Source organism: Mesocricetus auratus, unplaced genomic scaffold, assembly GCF_017639785.1.
Source record: "Mesocricetus auratus isolate SY011 unplaced genomic scaffold, BCM_Maur_2.0 Super-Scaffold_100013, whole genome shotgun sequence".
NCBI lineage: Eukaryota > Metazoa > Chordata > Mammalia > Rodentia > Cricetidae > Mesocricetus > Mesocricetus auratus.
This window is the reverse complement of record NW_024429196.1, coordinates 77,581,961-77,605,984: the sequence shown is the minus strand read 5'-3', so window position 1 is coordinate 77,605,984 and position 24,024 is coordinate 77,581,961. Positions and strand designations below refer to the sequence as shown.

Genomic DNA, 24,024 nt, shown 5'->3' with positions numbered 1-24,024 from the left:
AATAGCTCTATTCAGGGTGAAAGTGATTTAGAGTGTGTATACAAACACCCACCCAACCTGCTTCTCAGGGGCTGCAGCAGTGCTCTTAAAGCTAGATCAGCTCTCTTGTATTTGAAGCAACTCATCAGGAATTTATTATGTACTGTTGAGTGATCCCTCAGGGAATATGCAGGTAAGACTATCTCAGCTCAGAAGGCACCTAGGCTCAAGTGTGTGTGTGTGAGTGAGTATTTTTGTGTGGGGGTGGGGTCATATATGTACACTTAAATGCCCTACAGCACACACAGTTCCTGCCCCTGGTCAACCGAAGCCCCATGAGTAATGTTTAGGATGGTTCAATTCACCGCCCAATCTGGACTGGGTGGTCAATTGGACCCTTTCATCTAGGGTTCCCCACCAGGACTATTCCTTGGTGATGTATAGGGCAAGCTTGGCAGAGAATATATCCACGGAGAGTATGTTGCTGCTTTAGAGGGGTGAAGGGAAACAGCTCAGGGGTGAGGTGGCTGCTGGGGAGGCTGTGTCATTTCCCAACAGATGGCCTGCTTTGCATCGTATAGTAGGTTGACTAGCAAGCATTTCTGTAGAAGGAAGTTTCTGTGCCGCCCAGTCCTGCAGCCATTTAGTCCCAAATAAACACACAGAGGCTTGTATTAATTATAAACTTTTGGTCTATGGCTCAGGTTTCTTATCCGCTAGCTCTCTCTTAATTCTTTACCTGTGTATTTCTATGTGGTCTTGGCTTACAGGTGATGCCCAGGCCTCTTGCTTCCTTTGTAGGTACATGGTGTCTCCCTGACTCTCTCCCCTACCTTTCTTTATCCCCATTGGGATTTCCCACCTGGCTAAATCCTGCCTGTTCATTGGCCAAAGAAGCTTTATTCATCAACCAATAAGAGAAACATAGATTTACAGCCCGCAGAAGGACATCCCCCATCACATTTCAACTGTACAAACGTTAAAGTCACAGGAGAGTGTCCTATTATAACAGTAGATGGCCTTACAAAAGCCTGGTCTGGAAGTTCTACTAGTCGGTTCAGGGAAACCTTCATCCCAACAACCTACCTCCCCGCTACTCTACCCAGTCAAAAGGCGTGAAAGTGAGGTGAGCCACCTGGCGTCGAGTCACCATCAGAAAGTTTGACTCTGGTCCTTCACGGGTCCTTTCACGGGTGTGTGCTCAGCAGAGTCAGCCTCCATCCGGAAAGCTACCAACCCAAAAATGCCACTTCCCTGCGGCAGACACACCTCTGCTCTGTTGATTGACAGCGGCCCCACAGAAGAACCTGCAGTGACTTTTCTGCCCTCTCTGTAACCTGCTTCCTCTGCTCACCGCTCTCTTGTTCACCCCTGGTCAAGATAAATGAGGCCCTCATTTATTTTCCAGGCTGGTAATTTGTATTGTCTGAGGTAATCTTCTGATGGATCTGCAGGGTTCAAACAGTTTAGCTAAAGTATGTATGAGGGAGAAATTATCTGTTTCGAATGCACTCAGTGTCTTTGATCTGTGGCATCTGAAGCTGTTGTGTGCAGTAGATTACCCCTCATCTTCATTCCCACAGCCACAGCACTTGGGTGCTTTTGCTTGGCTCTGCCTCCAGCTTTCCCTTGGAGCTGGCCTTCACAGTCTCTGTAGCCGAAATAGGAACCTCCTGAAAGGGAAATCCTTAGAGAACATTAGGGCTAAGTTGTGTCAGCCATTCTGGGGCTGTGGTACAAGGGATGAGAAATCATGTTCACTTGTGCTATAGAAAGCCCATCCATGGCAAGGGGACATGATCACCAGAGTCTGTAGAGGTTTGGCTTATTTCCCCTTAGGCAGACTTCAAACGTTGTGTAGCAGACCCACAGTAGAATGCAATGCTCATGTCCCGGCTTCAGGACCCCAAGAACCCCAAATCTATAAATGTTCACATCTCCGAAATAAATTGCCCAGTGTTTGTGTAGACCCTGCTCATGTCTTCCCACATAGCTTACATCATCCCTGGATGACACATAATAATTAATAAAGTGTAAATGCTGTGCAATAAGTAGACCACATGGTATGGTGAATAATTATGAAAGTTGGTTGTGTTCAGTGCAAATGCAGGTGTTTTCCCAAGACTTTTGATGCCAGGTTGGATCTGTGGAAGTGACACCTAACAGAGCTGACTATGTATTTATGTGCATCACCATACACAATAAGGCTACATATATAACTAATATATATACATTTGTTAATAGATTTTATAGCATGTACCATGTAATATAAAATGCATTTGTAGACAACTTTATATGTATTTGTGTGTATGTGTGTGTACATTTGTGCATGTGTATATGTGTGTGTGCGTGTGTGTTTGTATGTGTGTACAGATTTTCTTTTCACAGGTGTAGATGAAAACACAATATCTCTAATACAGTTAAAAATTCACTTAATTCCTTTGCACCAGCTATAGACAGCTATTCATTTTATAGTGCCCAGTACTGTGTTTCTGGGGCTATTTAATTAATGAGATGAATGTTGAAATATGATTTTTGTCTCTGTTGATATAATAGCATGGCACTACAGTACTAACCAGTGTCTGATTAATATGCTTCATTTGGTACTACAATACTAACTAGTCTCTGATTCTTCATCTGGTACTATAGTACCATCAACAATTAACTCTGATTAATAAATGGCTGTATTTACATGTTTACTTTTCCACTTAAGCTTATGTTTGAAAATTAACTGTTCCTGGGTCCTTGCAAGTTTTTTTTTCTAGTCAAGAGGCCCACTTAGACAGACTCACAGGCAAGCTCCCATCTATCCAGTGCCTTCAACCTTATCTGAATTTGAGCAGGTATCAACTTCCTTGGGCTAGAACAATGGTCAGAGATAAGGACTCTTAGGGTCCAGGTCTCTTCTGGCATTGCGGCTGGGCTCTGAGTTACTGGCAGCAGGGATGTACTGTTACACAACGCAGCATCAGGCTGGTGTGTGGACAGGCGCCCTGCTGCCAGATGAGAATTCTACAGTGACGGCAACACCCACGCTTTCATTTAGATGGAAAACAAAAGCCTGGCTCTGTACAAACCGAGCCTTGAGCCTGAGAGAAGCCGCCAGCCCTGATATTGGTGGAGTGACAGTTGTCCCTAAGTCCTCCAGGGGGCCCACGGTTAGTGAGGTGGGACTTGAGGGCCCGCGGGTCCCCAGGGGAAGTCTCTAGGTGGCACTCTCCATCCCTGGCTCTTCGCACCTTGCAGATTCTACTACTTCATCAAAATTTTCCCTCGACTGAATCGACTGATGAAGCTGAGCTGGTGTGGGCTGTTCCGGGGCCACTTGTTCATGTTAGAATAGGGATCACCCGTGCCCTGACCCTGGCAGATGTGGTAGCTAGAAACCCCTTCCGTGCTGCCCCTCCCCCAAATGGGCTGGGTTGAATTGAGCACCTCACGATCTTGGCCTCTGGTGGAGGGTTTCCCACCAGCTGCGGTAAAATTCATAATACCCAAAGCTTTGTGAGCTCCCAGCTCCTTGGCCTGTGTTTTGGTGATCACCTTTCCTCTGGTGGAGGAAAGCGATCAGATGCAGGGCATAATTCCCCATCCCACTTGGCCTTCCTGGGCAAGGAACTGTTTGAAGGACTTATTTTGCATAACGAGTTTTCATTCAAGGTATGCTTCCACATTTGCAGTAATTAGGCAGTATTATTACATTTGCAGTGGGTTTTAAATATTCTGAGGCAGACATCAGCCTTTTTAGAGGCTTTATATTTAAAAACGTGCTCTCCTCCCAAAAGAAAAATGTAAAAATCGCAATTAGAGTTAACCTGCGAAGTGACAAGGTCCAGAAGAATGCTTCAAATTCCATCCAGGTTCTCAAGTGTGCAGAATCATTAGGGATGTCCTGTTCTCAGGACCTGTTTCGTGGACATCAAAGAGAATGTGAGATGGGAAATGAAAGTGAAGGAACCTATCTTGGGCTCGGCCCCTTCCCTTGGACACACAACCACAGCTTCCAGGGCTCCCTGGATTAGGGTGGCGTGTTCAGGCGAAAAGATTTCAGAGGGTTCCCAGTGCCAGTGGACTTATCGCCGTTCACTTGCCATGGGAAGAGTGTGCTGGTTGGCAGCCTGAACCTTTTGCTGTCTCTCATGAACTGTACACTCTCTGGTAACAGGATCGTCTAAGGCTAAGAGGATACTGAGCGTCAGATAGAAGCAACACCCCGCCAACTTCTGCCCTTTGCCTAAGATCACTATCCACTGACTCTCAGTTTTTGGATAGCACACTGCCCCACATTTGGATTGCATTTAAAATAGTAAGTGGAGTGGGGGCGTTGCAGATAGCTTATTCTTGACTTTCTCAGTGATGGCTCATGGGACAGATCTCCACGCAAGTCAGGTGCCATAAAAGTAAAGCAAAGTGGACCCGTTTCGTGGTGTTAAAAATAGCTTAGTGCCGCGCCCCTGGGATCAGGGGAGGCTGTTTATGTTTATTCACACTCTGCAAAATGGAATCACTGGCCTTGAAGCAATATGCTCTGATTTAACTGTAAATCAAGCTTCCTAAAATCCGGTTGAGGGTTGGGGTGACCACAACAGGGATCTAATAGAGTCAGATAATTGGACGAGGAGGCGGTGGCCAGTGAAATCCACGGGAGATTATGTGGGGGAGATGGACTGCGGCATGGGACAGTGAGGACAAAAGGTTTAGACTAATTGTACACTTTGATGTAAATTAACTTCTTCAGAAGGGAAATCGGGGGCTTGTTTCAGTCAGCGTTTTTTTTGAAGGTATCTGCGATGTGTGGAGTACCTGCCCCAAACCACATAGTTAACAAACTGCCTATCAGCTGAAAAGGGTGAAATTCCCTAAAGGAGGTGTGGTGTGATGTGGGACAGTGTAGCTTTTGGAGCTTGCAGGGTGTGTGTGTGTGTGTGTGTGTGTGTGTGTGTGTGTGTGTGTGTGTGTGTAAGGGTGAAGCCAATGGGACTTGTTTGGAAGGGAGGGGTTGCTAGAAGTAAGAAGAGGTTAATAGGACCCTGAAGAGCTGAGCAGGATGGTTTCTTGCATTTTCAAAGTAACGAAGTGCCCACCATGGCCCATGCTTGACTCAGACGGCAAGCGTGGCTGTAAGAAGAGCAGAGAGGACCTGACTTCCCACCCCCTTCCATCCCTAAAACAAAAGACATGAAGCTAAGCACACACCCCAGGGGTGTTGAGACATTTGAATGGCTCTCTGGTTTTTTAGGCTCTGTACGTGTTGGGAAACTGGAAATGCTCACCACAAGATATGTGTCTCCATGTAAAAGAAATGCTGACAGTTAAATTATCAGCTGTTACAAACACAGGGGCTTAATCATAAGTGAGAGTGCCCAGGCATCACCTACAGTATAATTGATAGCAAATGCACCTCACACTTAGGAGATGTCTGGGCTTATATGTCAAACCAAGATGAGCAGAGCTGTTTCCATATCAGGCTGAGATGTTTTTATAACTCCCGGTGTTTAGTGCGTACAGTTTGAAAGGTGAGAATTGGAGAAGTAAATTGACATTTTTTTATTGCATTCTAATGCTTGTTTGGGGGGAAGATTCGTAAGCTGTGAGGTTCTTCCTTGTGTTTTGGGAAACGGGACAAGGCGGTTTTTACCTGAGAAGCTGACTTTGTTTCTCCTTCTCTTTCCTAGGATGAGTATTTCAGAAACTGGAATCCCAACAAGCCCTTCGACCAAGGTAAAGGAAGCATCATGTCTAGCCGCACACCCCATGGGAGATGCAGGCTCATTTGCCCCCTCCCTCCCTCCCCCTCTCCCTCCCTCTCTCCCCCTCTCCCTCCCTCCCCCACTCCCTCCCTCCCCCTCTCCCTCCCTCCGTCCCCTTTCTCCCTCCCCCTCTCCCCATCTCCCTCCCTCTCTCTTTTTCAGAGGCTATCTTTCTTATTGACTTTGGGTCCTGAACTAAATGGGGTAGTAGAAATTATTGTATCATACTGGGTATTTGTCCGAGGTTATTTCTAGACAATTTTTAAATCAAGTCAGCTAGTGAAATCATTGATTGGTTTTGTTTAAAAAATAGTAAATTATCACGCTTATGAACTGTGGGGCTGGCTGTACGCTGTTACTGCAGTTTTATTCATAGGATGTAATATGCTGAAAGATGTTCTTCCTTTCAATGAGGGAAAAGGAATGAACCTTGGAGGTGTTCAGGGGTACTTAAAATCAGTTGTTAAATGCATCTTTTTATGGCTTTAATTTTCAAAAACAATGTAGTCAGTGTGTGTGTGTGTGTGTGTGTGTACAGGAACACACACATACACACACACACATGTGAAGATCAGAGACAACTTTCAGGAGCTGGAGTCCTCCTTCTGTCTTGTGGGATTAAGTATCACACTCAGCTCATCAGGCTTGGTAGGAAGTGCATTTCTCCCCGGGCCATCTGGCCAAGCACCATCCTTGGTAGTTTCTAAGTAGAAGGTGTTGCAATGCCTACTTGCGGACTGGTGGTTGTCTCCTTGAGTCCTTCCCAGTCATCCTAGCAGGCATGGAACTTTCCATGGGGGCTGATGTAGGTCACTGTGTCCTTGTGTGAGTCTCTAGGACATAGCGAGGGCCTACTTTTAACTGCTGTTCCATTTTTGGTGGCTCTTGGCACAGACATCCCTACTGAGATGATGCTGAATTGTGTTGTGGATAGGCATGTACCATTAAGCTTGAAGCTCAGAGGTGACACCGTCTACCGTGCTTGTTTCCCAGGGCTCACAATTCTGAGTACTGGCTTCGCTTCGGTTATTTCCTCTGAGACTCTGCTTTTTCTCACCAGGAACACTGGCGTTCATGTTTTCATGGGTGTCTATCCCAAACCATAAACGTAGTGCAACATTTTGTTTGTTTGCTCCTGCAAGCCTTTACCCATCCATTTTTCTACCCACCTGGAAAATTTATTGAGCTTGTAACGGTTTGCACAGTCGCGAAGCCAGTGAACCATGGTGAGTGCCTGCCGGAGCTGCTCAGAGTGAGGAGAAAGAGCGGCCATGGCTTCAGTGGGGTGTGTTAATGACCACAGCGCAGGTGTGTGCGGGAAAGGGCGTATGGCCGTGCGGAGAACTGCGGCAGGGTCTCCCGGCTCTGTGTGTCCTAGGGAAGGAGGAAGGGCGTGTGCAGAGAGCTTTCCTTTGGAGGCTTTTCCTGGTGTGCACGTGTGTTAGCCGGCCACTAAGTCACCCCAGCAGTTCACGGTAGCATATATGAAGGCGCTGGTCACTTACGCTAACTCAAGCCCCATTCTTAGAAGATTAAGCCTTCATTTATGAAGGATACTCACGATGCAGAGTGACACTTCCCTTGCTTGTGTGTGGCGAGTGAGTCCCTCTGAGGACATCTGCTTCAGGCTCTTGATTGTGACAACAGCCCAGCTGTGAGGGTCCTGCTTTGTGCACACATAGGCTCTTGTTCTCCAAGGACCCTAGTAACCGTTAGATTTCCTCCTTCCTAGATCGTTCAGACAGATGAAAATTCCTTGAAGGGAAGACCCATTTGCTTTTGCTAATGCATGAAAGAGAAGGGAATATATGAAGGCAAGTGCCATTTGCCATCTGGATATATAAATAACTACTCCCATTGCTCTGATGGTCACACAGGGATTTTGAGTCCCGAGGGAAGCATAGCATTTAAACCTACCTAGGATAAAACCTCCTGCCCAGGGTTTTGCCTCTGGTGTGAATGCTGCTCTGACCTGTTCTGTGTGCTTAGCAACTTAGATCTGCTGAGATGACCCTTCTCCCCAAATCTCCGATGCTCAAGGGTGCCGCTGGGGGTCCTACTTGGTACCTCAGTGTGGCTGCTGTGTGAGACTAACCTTCACTTAAAATATTGGTTCCAGCAGATGTCATCAGTTACGCTGTGTGCCGCTTAGTAGAAATGGGTGGTTACTGATGACACTGATATCACATGGAGAAATAAAAGCCACAGGCACAGATGACATTGGACATCTCGTCTTTGGGTGCTTAGGAGAATTACTGAACTCCGTGGGAATTGCCAGAAACGTGAAGCCATTTCTGTTTCATCACTGGTTTGCTTTCTGATGCTGTGATGAAACACCATGACCGAAAACAAACTTGGGGAGTAAATGGTTTATTCGGCTCACACTTCCACACCACAGTCCGTCATCAAGGAAGCCAGGACAGGAAGTCGAGCAGGAGCCTGGGGGCAGGAGCTGAAGCAGAGGCTCTGGGGGGTGTTTCTCTTGCTGACTGGGCTCCCAGGCCTGCCCAGCCTGCTTGTTTTGTACAGCCCAGGACCACCAGTTCAGTGACAGCACCACCCACAGTGGACTGGGCCCTCGCTGGAAATCATTAGTCAGGAAAATGCTCCCCACAGACACGCCCATGGTCAGTCTGACGGAGGCGATTCCTCAGTGAAAACGCATCTTCCCAGGCAGTGTTAGTTAGTGTTTGAGTTGATAAAAAGTTAACAAGACGCTATCCTGATCTGGGGAAGCATTAAATACAAGGTTGGGGGAGGGGGAGGGGACCCAGTGGGTACAGTGCTTGCTGTATGCATGTGGGGGCTGAGTCTGGGTCCTCAGGACCCACAGGTACGGTAGCAAAGCTGCAGTCCTGTGCCCCTGATGAGAGATGGGGGCAGGAGAGCCCCCGTGGGCCAGCTAACCTGTGCACGCTGGGACAAAGGAGAAACTTTGTGTGGAGGTTGCCCTCTGACCTCACATGCCCATGGTGGCACATACATACCAGGAACACACACACACACATACATGCACACCACACACATACACACACATACTCGTGGACATGCACACACACACACTCACACATACATGCACACCACACACACAATGTGGGGGTGGCAGGAGGAGAGAAGGGGAGAGATGGAGTGGGGAGGGAGGGAGGGGTATCAGAAGAAGATTTGAATCAGGGAGACCTTTACTCGGCAGAGATAGAAGTTTTTGAAAACCAGACTCAAGAGTTCATAAAGGCTGCCAAATGTGTAACACTGGTCACAGGGACAGGACTGAGGAGGCCTCTCTTGTGAGACATGCCCAGTCCCATGAGCATGGCGTGTGTGAGCACAGACTGATGGCGGCAGGGTGAGGTCTTGCTCAAGACATTCATGAGCTGGTCCATGTTTCCACAAGTGCCATGGCTCTGTCACCATTGCTGTGACTTCCTTCAGCCTCAGCTTGGCCTCACGCAGCCTGTGCTCCTTGGTCTGTGGCTCAGGCTCTCTCCCTCCCCGTTGCTGCTTGACTGATCTTATTGATGTCTGTCACCTCCAGAGCGGTATCAAGAGCATTATCCCATTCTCTTTCCACCTGATGGAATGGGCTTGGTGAGGACAGTTGTCCATAGAGTCCAGCCAGCGGAGAAAGAAAGACAATTTATGCAACTCCAATACTGTCATTAAGAAAAGAAAAGGCTGGCTTTGTGGGCCACAAAATTTGGGATGAAAAAGCTGTGAAGAAAATTCTAATGAGTCTAATGAGTTATTTCACAGGTTCCCAATTGTTGCCCCTTTAGAAAAAGAACACCGAAGATCATTTGCAGTATTGTTCATGGAATAGCTGTTGTGCTGTTGCATGGGGTTGAGGAAGGTGTGTGTGTGTGTGTGTGTGTGTGTGTGTATGTGTGTGTGTGTATGCATGTGGTGTGTTTTTATGTGTTTGTGTGTGTGCATGTGAGCATGTGTAATTACCTGCTCACAATGGAATGTTTAGAATGTAATTCTGATGACTTGAAGATGTCCCAAAGTGATGGGGTACAGATGGGTTTAGACTTCTCCTATAGTGTGTGGTTCACTCAGGAATGAGCCTGGCAGTTTTAGTGGGTGTGAGGTCCCAACTGATGAAACAAACCATGTTATAAGGAGTGGCCGAGGGACTCATCAGGGGACAAGTCACTTCTGCATGGAGAAAGCAGTGGGTGTGTCAGGGACAGCACACAGCCATTGGCTTTGAGGATGGTTCTTCTTCCACAGAGAGGGAGGACATCATTCTTGTCTAGCTGCCAAGCAGGTATTCACCCTCAGTAGATGCAGGTGACTTCAGAGCACAGTAGGAACACGCAGGGGTAGATCTGCAGATTCAAAAGAAACCAGGGAGTCGGGCACCTGTCCACATGCTGTTGACTCAAATGGCAAGAAAGAAAAAAGCTTCGGGACTTTGACTTCACCTGTTATCCCAACATCCTAAAAGCTCAAATCTTGACTCATCAGAGCGGAATTTTTACAACTAGGAGGAGTGGGTTCTTCCCACAGTCCAGCTACTTTTGGGTCTCCACAGAGCCTGATTTCTGGGCTGAAAGAGTAAGGGAACAAGATGGCTCCCTGATAAAGTTGTTGGAACTCTTCCACTTACATGACTCGGTAATTTCCACAAGCTGGACCAGCCAGAGGTGCTGAGCCTCCGTGACTTTCTTCTTGCTGTGGGATGTAACCTCCCTCTCCACAGAGCCTCTGATTTGCATTCGTTGGGTCTTGAGAAATAATTTTTAAAGCCTTTTCTGAGGCTGCGTGTTGCTGTATTTCAGAGGCAGCTGGCCTGGTTTGTGGGAGGCAATTTACTAGTTTCCCCTTGCTGCTCACACAGACATCACTTCTCATCACCACACAACCTCAGGAAAAAGTTCTCCCAGACTCGGCACTCTGACCCTCCTCCACCCTAGCCCGCTGTCTACACCTCACTCAAGACAACCTCAGGAAAAAGCTCTCCCAGACTCGGCACTCTGACCCTCCTCCACCCTAGCCCGCTGTCTACACCTCACTCAAGACAACCTCAGGAAAAAGCTCTCCCAGACTCGGCACTCTGACCCTCCTCCACCCTAGCCTGCTGTCTACACCTCACTCAAGACAAATTAATCATTTTCTCCTATTTCTTGTATGTCTTGACTCTGACAATGAAATAACTATTATGTTTCTTTTTTATTTGTAGTATTGATTTCTAAATGTTGCGACTCAATCCTGGCAGGGAAAAGAACATTATTAATTCAAATATTGGTGTTCTTGGGTTTAACTCCATCTCTGGGCTTCGAAATTGGATCAGGTTAAAAGTTAGGTCTCTCCTCTTTGTCCGACTTTGTCTCTTTTGCTTGCCCAAGAGAAATAAACCATCAGACATGTAATATTGGTATCCCAGGGGAAACCTTCTTGGTCCTGTCTCCCAGTTTCATTTCCCTAAAGGTGATGGGAGTGTTACTGGGCCTTTCTCTCCATGTCATCAGAACATGTGCACAAGGTGTTACATTTGTGTTTCACACTAGAAATCAGTGTCTCTTTCTCTAGCCTGCTTATGGTATGCACTCAGCATACTGTTTGACAATTTGTTTTTGTAGCTATAGATTAAGCAATTCATTTACAATGCAACGTTTCTTCAGGTGCCACAGTTTACTCCTCTTCTCCCCTGATTATGGCTGGCTACATTGTCTCTCTTTGTTGTGGTGTTGGAGTACTTTTCCTTAACAACTTGAACAGGCACACAATGACTTTCCTGCCAAGCCTTTAGACCTACAGAGAGTGGCATCTCCCAGTGAGGAGCAGGATGGGATGTTGTACTGTCTAGTTTTATGTCAACTTGACACAGGCTGGAGTGGTTTTAGAAGAGGGAACACCAATTGAGAAAAATGTTCCTTCCAGATAGACCTGTGGGCAAGCTTGTGGTGCGTCTTCTTAATTAGTGACTCATGGGGGAGGGCCCAGCCCATTGTGGGTGGTGCCATCTCTGGTTGTCATCCTGGGTTACATAAGAGAACAAGCCAAGCAAGCCATACCAAGCACGCAGGAAGCAGCACCCTTCCATGGCCTCTGCATCAGTTCCTGCATCCAAATTCCTGTCGTGCTAGAGTTTCTGCCCTGATGTCTCTGGGTGATGGATCGTAAGGGAACTTTAAGCTGACTAAACCCTTTTCCTCCCTCAAGTTATTTATGGTCATGCGTTTTATCACAGCATTGGTGGCCATAGCTAAGACACGCAGCAATGCCAGTGCTAAAATGGCCAACCCTGGCTAATGCCACACGCCCTTCTTCACTTGAGGTTGCCTATCGCCGGTAGGAAGTTTTCGCTTTGCATTTCTGAGGGTTGCATTCTGAGAGCCCTGCTTCTGTGCATGTTTTCTTGTAGAGGAAGGGAAAACGAAAGTCAAAACATGAAGCTCTTACTGTAAAGCTACAGGTTAACCAATGAGGTATGAATATAACTTCAATAAAAGCAGTAGAATTAAATGGGCCTTTTAACCACCAGGGTAGGGAGAAACATTTAGTGCAAGCGGCAAGAAAAGTCCAAGCTGGGACTGGTTTCTTGCCTCAGAGTCCTGCGGGGGGCGGGGAGGAGGTCGGGCTGAGGTGTGAAGGAAAGGGAAGGGGTGAAGCCCTCCAGGTTAGATCACGTCTGAGCCGTTACTTACTGGTCCCATTCACACCCTTCACCCTCTCGTCTGTAGAAAGGCACTAGGGTGCGATTCCATCTGGACAGACATTTGAGAAAGTGACTGTTGTGGTCACAAGGACCGAGGAGCTGGCCCGGGTAAATCCCTGCTCTTTCCAGCACTCTGTTAGGTGTACTTGTGAAGGCCCCTCATCCACACACAGTGCAGGGACAAGTGTGGATAGAATGTTCTGGACCAGCTTGCCAGGACCTGTATTCCCAGGACCCAGGAACAAAACCCTTCAGGGTTGTGTTTCCCCTATTTGGGAGATATAACGGAGTCGCAAGGATGGTAAAACACCTTGCAATCATGGGCACCGTGGCTTCTAGTTACCATGTGAGAGCCTCCCCAGAAGGTCCAACCTGTTCTAAAGTCATGCTGATCTCCTTCCCCCAAACTTACAAAATTTGATGCTAGTTTTTATTCAAGGAGAAATCTACTACTATTCCATCTTCTGGGTAGGACAACAGTCCCTGGAGATGTTATATTTTTGTTGAGCTGTAATGAACCAGCTTTGGCTTAGATGAATTCTCAACAGAGTAAAATGTGTCAGCTGAATTAAAAATATATAACTATATGGCTAGTTCAGCTTGATTCTTTTTTTCTGGTTTTAATTTAAATTAGAAACAAGCTTGTTGAGGTTTTTACTTTCTCTCTCTCTCTCTCTCTCTCTCTCTCTCCCTTCCCTTACTCTCCTCTCTTCCCCCAAGAAAACTTCCCATAAAAAGAAATAAGATTGTTTTATATGCCAAACCCAGTTCCCTCTCCCTCCCTTCTTCCCCTGCCCCCTACCAACCTCCTTTCTGATCACTTTCTGCTATCCAGGGAGGGTGAGGCCTACCATGAGGGATCTTTAAAGTCTGTCACATCATTTGGAGCAGGGCCTATACCATTCCCTGTGTCTAGGCTGAGAGTATCCGTCTATAGGGAATGGGCTCCCAAAGTCCAATAGCATACTATGGATAAATACTGATCCCCATAGATTGCTCAGGCCACCCACATTCAGGAGGTCTGGGTCAGTCCTATGCTGTTTTCTCAGATATCAATCTGGAGTCCATGAGCTTCCCCTTGTTCAGGTCAGCTGTTTCTGTGGGTTTCCCCAGCCTGGTGTTGACACCTTTGCTCATCACTCCCCCCTCTCTGCAACAGATGATTACCAGCCTACAGTCCACACTGCCAGAGAAGCTAGGAAACAAAGAGGACCATAAAAGAGACATACATGGTGCCCCGGAGAAGGGGAAAGGGACAAGATCTTTTGAGCTAATTGGGAGCATGGGGTGAGGGGAGGGGCAGTTAGGAGAAAGAGAAGGGGAGAAGGGGAGGGGAGAGGAGGACATGAAGGATCAGGAAGACTGAATCAGGGGAAGAGTAGAGGAGAGCAATAAAAGAGATACCATAATAGAGGGAGCCATTATAGGTTGAAAGAGAATTCTGGCACTAGGGAAACTTCCAGAGATCTACAAGGATCTAACAATCTAAGCACTAGTGGAGAGGCTACCTTAAAGGCCTTTCCTACAATGAGATTGATGACTACCTTATGTGCTATCCTAGAACCTTCATCCAGTAACTGATGGAAGCAGAGGCAGACACTCACAGCTAAACACTGAGCCAAACTCCTGGAGTTCAGCTTGTTACTTTGTGTAGAGTGTGTACTGTGCATTCTTTCCTGGGGCTGCCTGGGTCCCGCTGCCATCTCAGTCCCCAAATAACTCGTAAGATACTATTGAAGCTGTGGGCCATTTGCTATGGTTTCTTAATGGCAGCTCTGAGTTAATTATTAATCCATAATTACTAATATATATTTTTCATAAGGACTTATCTTTATGAGGACACCACCCTGATGCATCCGCTCCTCCCAGGATGACATGGCAACTCTCCACTCTTGACTACATTTCCCAGAATCCTCCTTGACTCCTAGTCCCACCTATCTTGCTTCCCTCTTGGCCAATAGTGCTTTATTTATCAACCAATCAGAAAGACATATACACAGGAGGACTTCCCCCATCATCTCCTCTTTTCTGTCTAAATAAAAAGACAGGTTTTAATTTTAACATAATTAAATTAAATGTAACAAAACAGTTATCAAGTAAGAACTATAGTTACAATATTTAGTCCATTAATATTTAGTAAGATTTAAAGAAGGTATTTTATCATCTATCCTATCTGTGTGACTCTAAAGTCTTATATCTAGCTTATCTTTTATCACAACTAAGGAAATATATAATTATAACTCTCTGTCTTCAACTCCATCAAAGACCACAGAAGGATAATACACAAACACTTGCTACCTGGACAGTCACCTGAAGATCTTCTGTAACTTTGGGGCATCCATCTTCAGCCTATAGGCCACAGTGTGTCTGGCATACTTCTTAGAAAAGTAGGAAATTTTAAACTGTCCATATGCATAGGCAGTTTGTCAGTCATTTTTATTTGTCCTGCAGAATATCTGTCAGACTCTTCCATGAAGCATGAACCCTTTAGGACTGTCCATCTTGTTTTGTAAGTTTAGCAGTCACTTTCCTGTGGGTCCTACATGTCCAGTTTATACAGCAACAGTCAAACAATCCAGGCAAGAGAAGTTTCTTGCCCAAATGGCTAATCTTGCCATGTTGAAAGCAAACACCATAATGAGTTTCTCCGATGCCCATCTTCCTCTCAGACATAATTGGTTTGCTAGTAGTAGTTGTGTCTCATTATCATGAAAAAACCCTAAACTATTTAATTGCCTTATATTCTGTAGGTCTTTGAAAGGTTTGTAGAAAATCTGTCCATCTCAAATACAGCTCTGTATATCTAGAAAACCTAACTAACCTAACTATAGGTTCTGACTATTACAGGAAACTATCTGTAATCTGTATTTAATTATACATTGCATTTTTAAATGAGTTATACAAACATAATACCAAAACAAGAGGAGTAATAAACATATCCCAAAACTGACCTTAAGTTTGTATCAGTAAATGAAAATCCATACCAATACAAAGTATTCATTTCTGTACCCTAATCTCCCTTTTACCTTTAAAAAGAGATCGGTTGTGATCATTAACCATTTATAAGCATTCCCATTTAAATGAAAACAAAAATTTATAAACAATATTTGAGAATTTGGGTATTGTTCATTCCAAACTGCTTCCTGCTGATAGAGGGCTCCGTCTGTAACATGGAGATCATGACAAAACACAGAACCCTGGCCAAGTCCTTGATTTTTAGTCTATAAGGTTGCATCTCAGCTATTTCAGATGTTGGGTCACCTGGTCCACTGCTTCAGAGGGTTTTGCTTCATCAAACCATAGAAGTCTGGAAGGAATCCACAACCTTTTATTTCCTGTGGAAACACAAGCAAAAACTCTTTTCCCAAGTAACCTGTCCTTCTAAATTTAGAAGTGAAAGCATTTTTATAATATATAAGTTGGATTAATTCAGTAGCATTTCTTTTAGCAGTTGTTGCTGTTTCCTTAGCAGTCAAACAATTCAAAGACAACACAATAGCATACTGTATCCTGACTCTCTTTGTACTTTTCATCTTTATGTGGCTTTTTTTATTACTCTGTTTCTTTTACTTTTATTTATTTTTTCTCTGAGATAGGGTTTCTCTGTGGAAATCCGCCTGCCTCTGCCTCTGGAGTGCTGAGATTAAAGGCTTGTGCCACCACACCTAGCCATTATCCTGTTTCTCTTTCTCTTCCAAGCCTACGTATATTTTTTTAAACACACTATAAACCTTTTAGAGGTTTTACTTCATCTGCACCTTACTTTACTGTAAATCTTATGTTTTTCTGGTCATGTGGCTGTTATCTGCTAAACATTGCTAAAATCAAAGTCACAACTGTTTTAACTGTTGTCTTTCCAAGATTGAGGGTGTAAGTTTACCACCAGCACTGGCCGTGCAAGTCTCTGCTTGTCTCTAGCAAAACAGAGCCCACCTGAGAAAATGTTGCTACCAAGAAGCCGTGCTTGTCTGTTCTTCTGTTTCTAAAAGTCCCTTTTAAGTTTTTGTCAAGTTTTCAGTGGAAGTTCTTAGTGCCCACGTTGCTGGCACCATTTGTAATGTGCATTCTTCCCGCCAGCCTGGTTCCTACAGCCGCATCAGTCCCAAATAAACAAGCAGGACACTATATTAATTATGAAGCTGTTGGCCATTTGCTGTGGTTTCTTAATGGCTAACTCTGACTTAATAATTATTAACCCATAATTACTAATATATGTTTTTATAAGGACTTACCTTTCCAAGGAGGCCACCTGGACGCATCCTTTCCCCCAAGGATCACGCGGCAACTCTCCACTCTAGACTATATTTCCCAGAATCCTCCTTGACTCCTAGTCCCACCTATCTTGCTTCCCTATTGGGTAACAGTGCTTTATTTATCAACTAATCAGACAAATGTATACAAAGAAGGACTTCCCCCCCACACACACATATCAAGAGTGAATTCCTATTTTTTCTTCATTTGCACAGAAGGGAGATGGCTGTTTAAGAAAATGCTGGACTCCACTGTGTGCCTGAAGTTGGAATGTTTTGCTTGTTAAAACTCTCCCCTGTATTATGTAGCATGTAATGTCCTATTTACATAGTCACTGTGTGAACAGGACACAATGGCGTCTGTTGGGCAGGCCCTGGCTCTGCAGCTGTGGAGATTGGCCTCCACTCCTAACTGCCCTTCCGTAGCCCTGTGCAGTAGGACAGGTATCTGCCTCCCTGGGCCTGGGGTCCTCGTCTGAATGATAGAGCTTATGGGGTTTATTACACTTATGATGTGGGAGACCTACAAAATTGATCTGGTCTTCTTATTAAGAACATGTTAAGGGAGAGAAAGCTTTGTCACAAGATGCATGATCACCGTTTCACTCGGAGCCTGAGATGGGGGAGGATCTGAACACTTGCGTATGGGCTGGTTGGTCTCTCAGTCACCTAGTCAAGTACTTACCTTGTGAATGTTATCCAGACTGAAAGCCAGTAAATGGGATCAACTGGAGGGTGTCCTGGAAGGTGCCCCAAAGAAGCTGTGAGGGTCAGAGGAGCTTAGGTCAGGGGTCATCAGTCTTTCGTTGGTGACGTCTGGCAGAGGGTCCTGGTGCCTTCCTAAAGACGGCCAGGCATTTGGAGGACTGCAGCAGAAGCACACAGTAGGTCAGTTAGGGTCACCATAGCAGAAGCCATCAGTGTGGGTGACTCAGGGCTGTTATGAAGAAGCACAGCAGGGTGGACCAATCAAAACCACTGACACCGGCACAGAGAGCCACTCATAAACCACTGACATCATTACAGAGAGTCTCATAAACCACTGACATCATCACAGAGAGTCTCATAAACCACTGACATCATCACAGAGAGTCTCTCAGAAACAGCTGACACCATCACAGGGTCTCTCAGAAACAGCTGACATCATCACAGAGAGTCACTCACAAACCACTGACATCATCACAGAGAGTCACTCATAAATAGGTGACGTCATCACAGAGTCTCTCATAAACAGCTGACATCATCACAGAGTCTCTCACAAACCACTGACATCATCACAGAGAGTCTCTCATAAACAGCTGACACCGTCAGAGTCTCTCATAAACAGGTGACATCATCAGAGTTTCTCACAAACTACTGACATTGTCACAGAGAATTTCTCAGAAACCACTGACATCATCACAGAGTCTCTCACAAACCACTGACATTGTCACAAAGAGTCTCTCACTAACAACTGACATTTATTCCACTTGCTTTTAGAATGCACAGTCTGAGCTCAAGGTGGCCGCACGGTGGGGTTCTGGTGAGGGTCTCTGTTCAGTTAACAATGGGTGACAGAGAGGACAGTGCCAGGGCACCTTCTGGAGCCCACAAGGCCACCAGGGCACCTTCTGGAGCCCACAAGGCCACCAGGGCACCTTCTGGAGCCCACAAGGCCACCACTGCCACTGGTTGCTGTCAGAGCCTCGCACCTTCCTAGAATGCCCACAGCTGGAACTCTAGTACTAGGGCTTAGTGTAATATAAGTACTTAATATAAGTACCTGCAGGGAACACAAATTCAGCCCCTCCCTCAGCAGGCTGGTTGTCTTTAAACACTCCTCCTTGGAGCTATAGGAAAAGTAGAATCCACTACGGGGCCCGCTGTTTCCTTCTTCGCGCCCTCCCCCTTGTCTCTGACCTCTCCCGCACCTTGAGCAGGTGAATAAACAGCGGGGTGGAGCTGGTGCCGTCACAGGAAGCTGGGTCTGTGATGCCCATCACGAGGGCTGCCAGGCTGGACTTGAGCTTCATCGGGGGCAGCTGGAAAGGAAGGCGTTTGTGTGTGGAGCTCCCTTAGCCACACTGCTGGCCAGACGGCTTCTTAATGATGCACCGGAGAGACAGGTGTGCTGGCTCCGCAGCGCTTGGAAAGGAGGATTTTCACAAATTTGAGGCCAGCCTGGGCTACAAGATGAGCTCTAGGCTAGCCTGGGCTACATAGTGGGTTCTAGGCCAGCCTGGGTTATGATATAAACTCTGCATCAAAATAAGCAAAAGAACAACAATGGAGGACAGTGCTGGATGAGGGGCATTGCACCCTGGGGCTATTTGTGGCTACTGTGGCCTTGGCTAGACTTTGTCTTCTAGGTGTGTGTGTGTGTGTGTGTGTCTGTGTGTGTGTGTGTGTGTGTGTCTGTGTGTGTGTGTGTGTGTGTGTGTTTACTATGGAGGCCATTAGGTATTTGGGGATCCTCTCTAACCTGAGTGTCGGGGTATCTAGCTATCTGAGTGTCTGAGATGCAGTACCTGACTGAGCTAGCGACTCCCTGTCCAAGTGAAGTCATCTTTGCCGGACTGTGCTCAGGGAGCACAAAGGGACTCAGAACAAGCTGAGGGGGATGAAGCCTGGGCAGTACCAGGGACTGGGGCTGCTATGTTCATGTGGTCCCTTGTAGCTTCTAGAGATGGTTTGTTTAGCAGGTATACATACCCACACACACACGCACAAGGCACACACACACACACACACACACACACACACACCCACACGCACGCATGCACGCATGCACGTGCACATAAATCATATCTGGACACTCCTCTGTGAGACTCCCTTTCAGGTGACCCTAAGCTGCACCAGACTGCCCATTTAAAGGAAACAACATATTTGTCTGTGCTAGCTCTGGAATCCTCCCAACTCGAATTTTTTCCATTGTTTCTCACTGCCGTCTGCTCCAGCCACGTCCCCCTCCAGCCTCGCTGAGACTCAGTGACTAATGTGCTTGCCACTGCCTCTTCCAGGGAATGTTCCACTTTCCTGCAGACACCTGCTTAAAGTGCTCTTTTTAGCTGTGTAACCACATTAGTGAAAGCCTGGTGTTTCTTTACTATTATTATTTCTAGTCGACTTCATCTGCTTCATTCACCATAGGGCAGTGTGCAGCCATATAAAAGTATCTGGTTGAAAAAAAAGATGACCCCCCATGGGTTCTTGGAAGTGGACTTAGGAGGAAGACCTTGTTCATGCTAGTGTCTGACAGAGACAGGATGTTCCTTCGAGATCTGTCTGAATGCTTAGAGGTCTATAATTAGTCTGCTAATACTGAGTACACAATCTTCTAAAGGTCTGATTTGACGCACGGCTAAAATTGTTTAGATGGAGAAGAATGGAAGGCCTGCGCCTCCACCAGGGGCTGCTCTGAGGGCTTGTTTCTGCTAAGTGTTTAGCATCAGGAAGAAAGAGTTCTAGGCTCTTCCTGGCAGGAGCAAGGCATCTGAATGATCTGTGCTGCCAATTAATGGAAGCAAATGGGTCTCCTGCATTCAGGCACGCGGCAGCTGAGCCAGACTCCTCTACTGAGATGTCCAGCCATCCAGAGCCTAATCCCTCCGTGCACAGTCGCCTTCCTCCATGCTGAGGTAGGAGGTTGGTCACACAGAAGCAGACGATCGAGAGAATCGCCTCCATAGACCATAGAGGCCCAGGCAGCTACATAGTGTCCCCTGGATTAACAAAGTTAAGGTGTTCATTTTGTGTGAATGGGACTGCTTCCCTTGAATATGTGTATCACATGTGCATATGTACCCATGCACACACACACAATGCATGTGCATAAGCATACATGCATGCTCACACATTTTCATAGGCATGCACATGTCCATGCATGCACAGACACACACATGAACACCCACACACAGGCATACACACACACACACACACACACACATTCATACTCTCATTTTAAAAAGAGGTACACATTTGGCACCTACACATATATCAAGATTTTGATAAGATCTGTGTTTTATTTAAGGACATCAAAGTCCTACTTGTTTATACAATGAAGTTTTCAGACAACCATGGGACTTTTAGCCTGGTGGTCACATTTGAGGGTACCAGGAAGGTGCAGTTAACAAATTCTTTTTAGCCATTGAAAGAATTCCTTGTGAGCAATGTGGGCATGTTGAGACAGTACATAAATAAAGGAACATTATTTTGATTTTTTCAAGTCAAAGCAAACATAAAAACCTCACTATAATCTCACAGAATACTTAATTTTAAGCCACACCTCTTCTTGGTGATCCTGTTAAGATAAATTATTTATGCAAAAAATACCCATGAGGAAAATATAATATTTGGATATAAGCCACACAAGTGTTGGCAGACATATGCTAATAATTATGATTTTTGCCTTTAGTGAAGTTGATCCTGGGTCGTTTCTTTTTGTCTGTGATTAGGCAGGAGGAGAACTTCACACTTGGGGATGATAAAATTATATTGTCACATTATGGGCAAACCTTTTTCACTCTGTCCTCACAGCAGGGCTCAGATCTCTCTACACTAAATGGTTTCATTTTATGTGCTGTTTGTGAAGCAGGGGTGAATGCTGCAACGCATGTGGGAGGGTGAGCCTGAGCTCCAGCCCTGTAGTGCAGCGTGGCATCCTGTCTGCTCTGCGGACACAGCAGCTGGACCTGGGCACGTGCAGGGTCGCTAGGGGTGCTTGGCTTCTGCGGTGGTCAGTTTTAACTGTCACGTTGACGCCAACCTGGAACTACCTAGCAAGAGAGAGGCTTATTGAGGAATTACTTTGGTCAGGTTGGCTGGCTGGCGTGTCCGAGGGAGGGGCCATGGTTGGCCTTGATTGTTAGGTTGATACAGGAAAAACATGACCCATTGTGGGTACCACCATTCCCTAGGCAAGGCATCCCAGACTGAGTAAGAGTTAAGAGACTGAGCTGAGCTGAAGCAAGCAAGGAAGGGATGACGTGATGGGACCAACCTCTTGAGTTCCTGCCTTGGCTTCCCCATGCTGATGGAGCATAATTTGGAATTATCAGCCAAATAACCTCTTTCTCCCCCAAGTCACTTCTTACCAGGGTGTTTTACAACAGAAATGAACAGCTTTCAAGGGTGACTGGATATACAATAGGCAGGAGTTGTAAAACAACAGATCTGAGCTCAGTCCAAGTATGATGCCCTGTGGGGCAGGTAGCTGTGTAGAAATTGAGCACTGGGTGGGGCCGGGGCTACCACAGGTTGTTTCTGACCTTGAGTCTATGTAGTTCTGGAGAATGAAGGCTGTCAAGAGGGAGGCTGTGGCTTATGAAGTGTTTCTTTCTAGGGCTCCCTGAGCCTTGCTGCTGCATAGGAGGTGCGTTCGGCTTACCGAGTCTTCCCTGAATAGTGTTGAAGACTGACTACCAAATGGGGCAGAATGACATAATCAAAACAGCATTCACTGTAGACATAAAGGACTGTTGAAGAAAAATAGCTGAATTACTCCAACGTGAGGAAAAGTCACAAACCTAATCAGCTTATAGCTTCAGTCTCTCACAGGCAAAGCTAGCCCGTGCTCGCTCCTCAGATGAGCCTGTTGTCCTCAGTAAGAATGGCAGAAGAGCAAGTGACCCCAAAGCCATGCCCTCTCTTTCTAGAGTCATCTAAACAGCCATGAATTCCCAAATGCTGCTCAATTTCTTTTTGTAGAATTCATGTGACAGCATTGATGTGTTCTGTTGAGGATGTGTGTTTGCCTTCATATGCTTTGAATAAAGGCATGACTGGAGAAGGGGCTTGGGGGAGCCATCGTCTTCACAGAGTACTCTCTGGGGTCCCACGGGAACAGATTAGCCCGGTCCCTGGCCACAAGAAAAGCCCAGGCCTTCCAGTGGGTTCTTGGCCTACTCTGAAGGGTAGAGTCACTTCCATGGACCCCAGGCGGTAGCCCCAATAGAAACTGCACTTAGAAACTTCTGTCAGTCGTCTTAGCTCCTAATGGAAGAAAACTCTGAAGTGTATGATTTTTAAATGTGATTTACATCTTACTATCTTGGGGTATCAAAGGGAACACACTATAACTCTCAGATAGAGAGAATTGCCACATGTTGGGACAGTTGTTCTAGTTGACATCAAACTGAGATACCCAAGAAAGGACATTTGGGCTCTCTGACTAATGGTTCTGCAGGAACTTATATGTAGAACATTCTCACTGGTCTGGTGAGATGCTCATAAGTTAAGAGCACTTACTGCTCTTGTGGAGGTTCAGGGTTTAGCACTCAGAGTGGGAGGCTCATAGCTACCTCCAAGTCCAGTAACTCTGAGGGTCTCTGCAAGCACCTGCATGTCTGTGGTGCATGTAAACCAATGCAGACACACACACACACACATACACGAATTAACCTCATTAAAAGCACTTACTAAAGCAGGAGCATGCTAACTGGCTGTTGTGTGTTTGTGGCTAAGTTATCTACATTTTCCTTTGGTTTCATTTTTCTTGGTTCTGTAGCTTCTTACGTGTGTTTAATTTATCAAATATAGTAAATAAAGACAATTGCCCTGTGTCTTAGTTAGGGTTTCTATTGTTGTGAAGAGACACTGTGACCACAGCAACTCTTACATAGGAAAATGTTTAACTAGGGCTGGCTTATAGTTTGGAGGTTTAGTCCATTATCACCATGGCCGAAAGCAAGGCAGCCGGGAGCATGGCAGCGTGCAGGCAGACATGGCTCTGGAACTGAGAGTCCTACATTTTGATCCAAAGGCAACAGGAAGTGAACAGAGGCCCTAGGCGTGGCTTGAGTAGACATGAGTCCGCAAGCCTGCCTCCACAGTGACACACTTCCTCTAACAGGGCCACACCTACTCTAATAAACTCACACCGCCTAATAAGCCACTCCCCATGGGCTCATGCGGGTCAATTATATTCAAACCATCACACCCTGATGTCGTAACTGTTCAGAGTGATTGATCAGGCATTTTATAGGTCTCTCATCTCTTACCTCTTATACTGTTCCTTTAAGATCTCATTATAATGCTACAATTCATACACTCTAGAATATGAACTAAATTTACCCTAGTATTCACACTGTCTGTTACCACAGCTTAGCAAACTCCTGGCCCTGTCTCATACCCTGTCCAATTCATCCTTGATGTTTCTACTTATGTGCCATTTCCTAGAGGAAGCCAAGATCACGCTGATCTCCTACCATGCTCTATTAAATCACGTTTGTACCAAGCATAATTTTTTTTGTCATATCTGTTGTGATCCTGTGTTGCCACACACTTTGAAGATCTTTGCTGTTCGCTGCATCAACTGTTCACATGTCCTGTGGACACAGTGAAAATTAAGTTAAGCATGACTTTATTCCTAACCAGAGATTGCAGCCAGAGATGAGATGAACTCTGC

At 46.0% G+C, this 24,024-nt stretch overlaps 1 protein-coding gene across 2 annotated transcripts in view; it reads left to right on the top strand.

The window, feature by feature from the left end:
* Spock1 (SPARC (osteonectin), cwcv and kazal like domains proteoglycan 1) overlaps nt 1–24,024 on the top strand; it is a 491,076-nt gene that overhangs the window by 211,526 nt on the left and 255,526 nt on the right. For both annotated transcript variants that reach the window (XM_005078400.4, XM_005078398.4), the window contains one exon: nt 5,655–5,700. In XM_005078400.4, the coding sequence (XP_005078457.1) occupies nt 5,655–5,700 (46 nt within the window). The remainder of the gene's footprint in view (nt 1–5,654; nt 5,701–24,024) is intronic.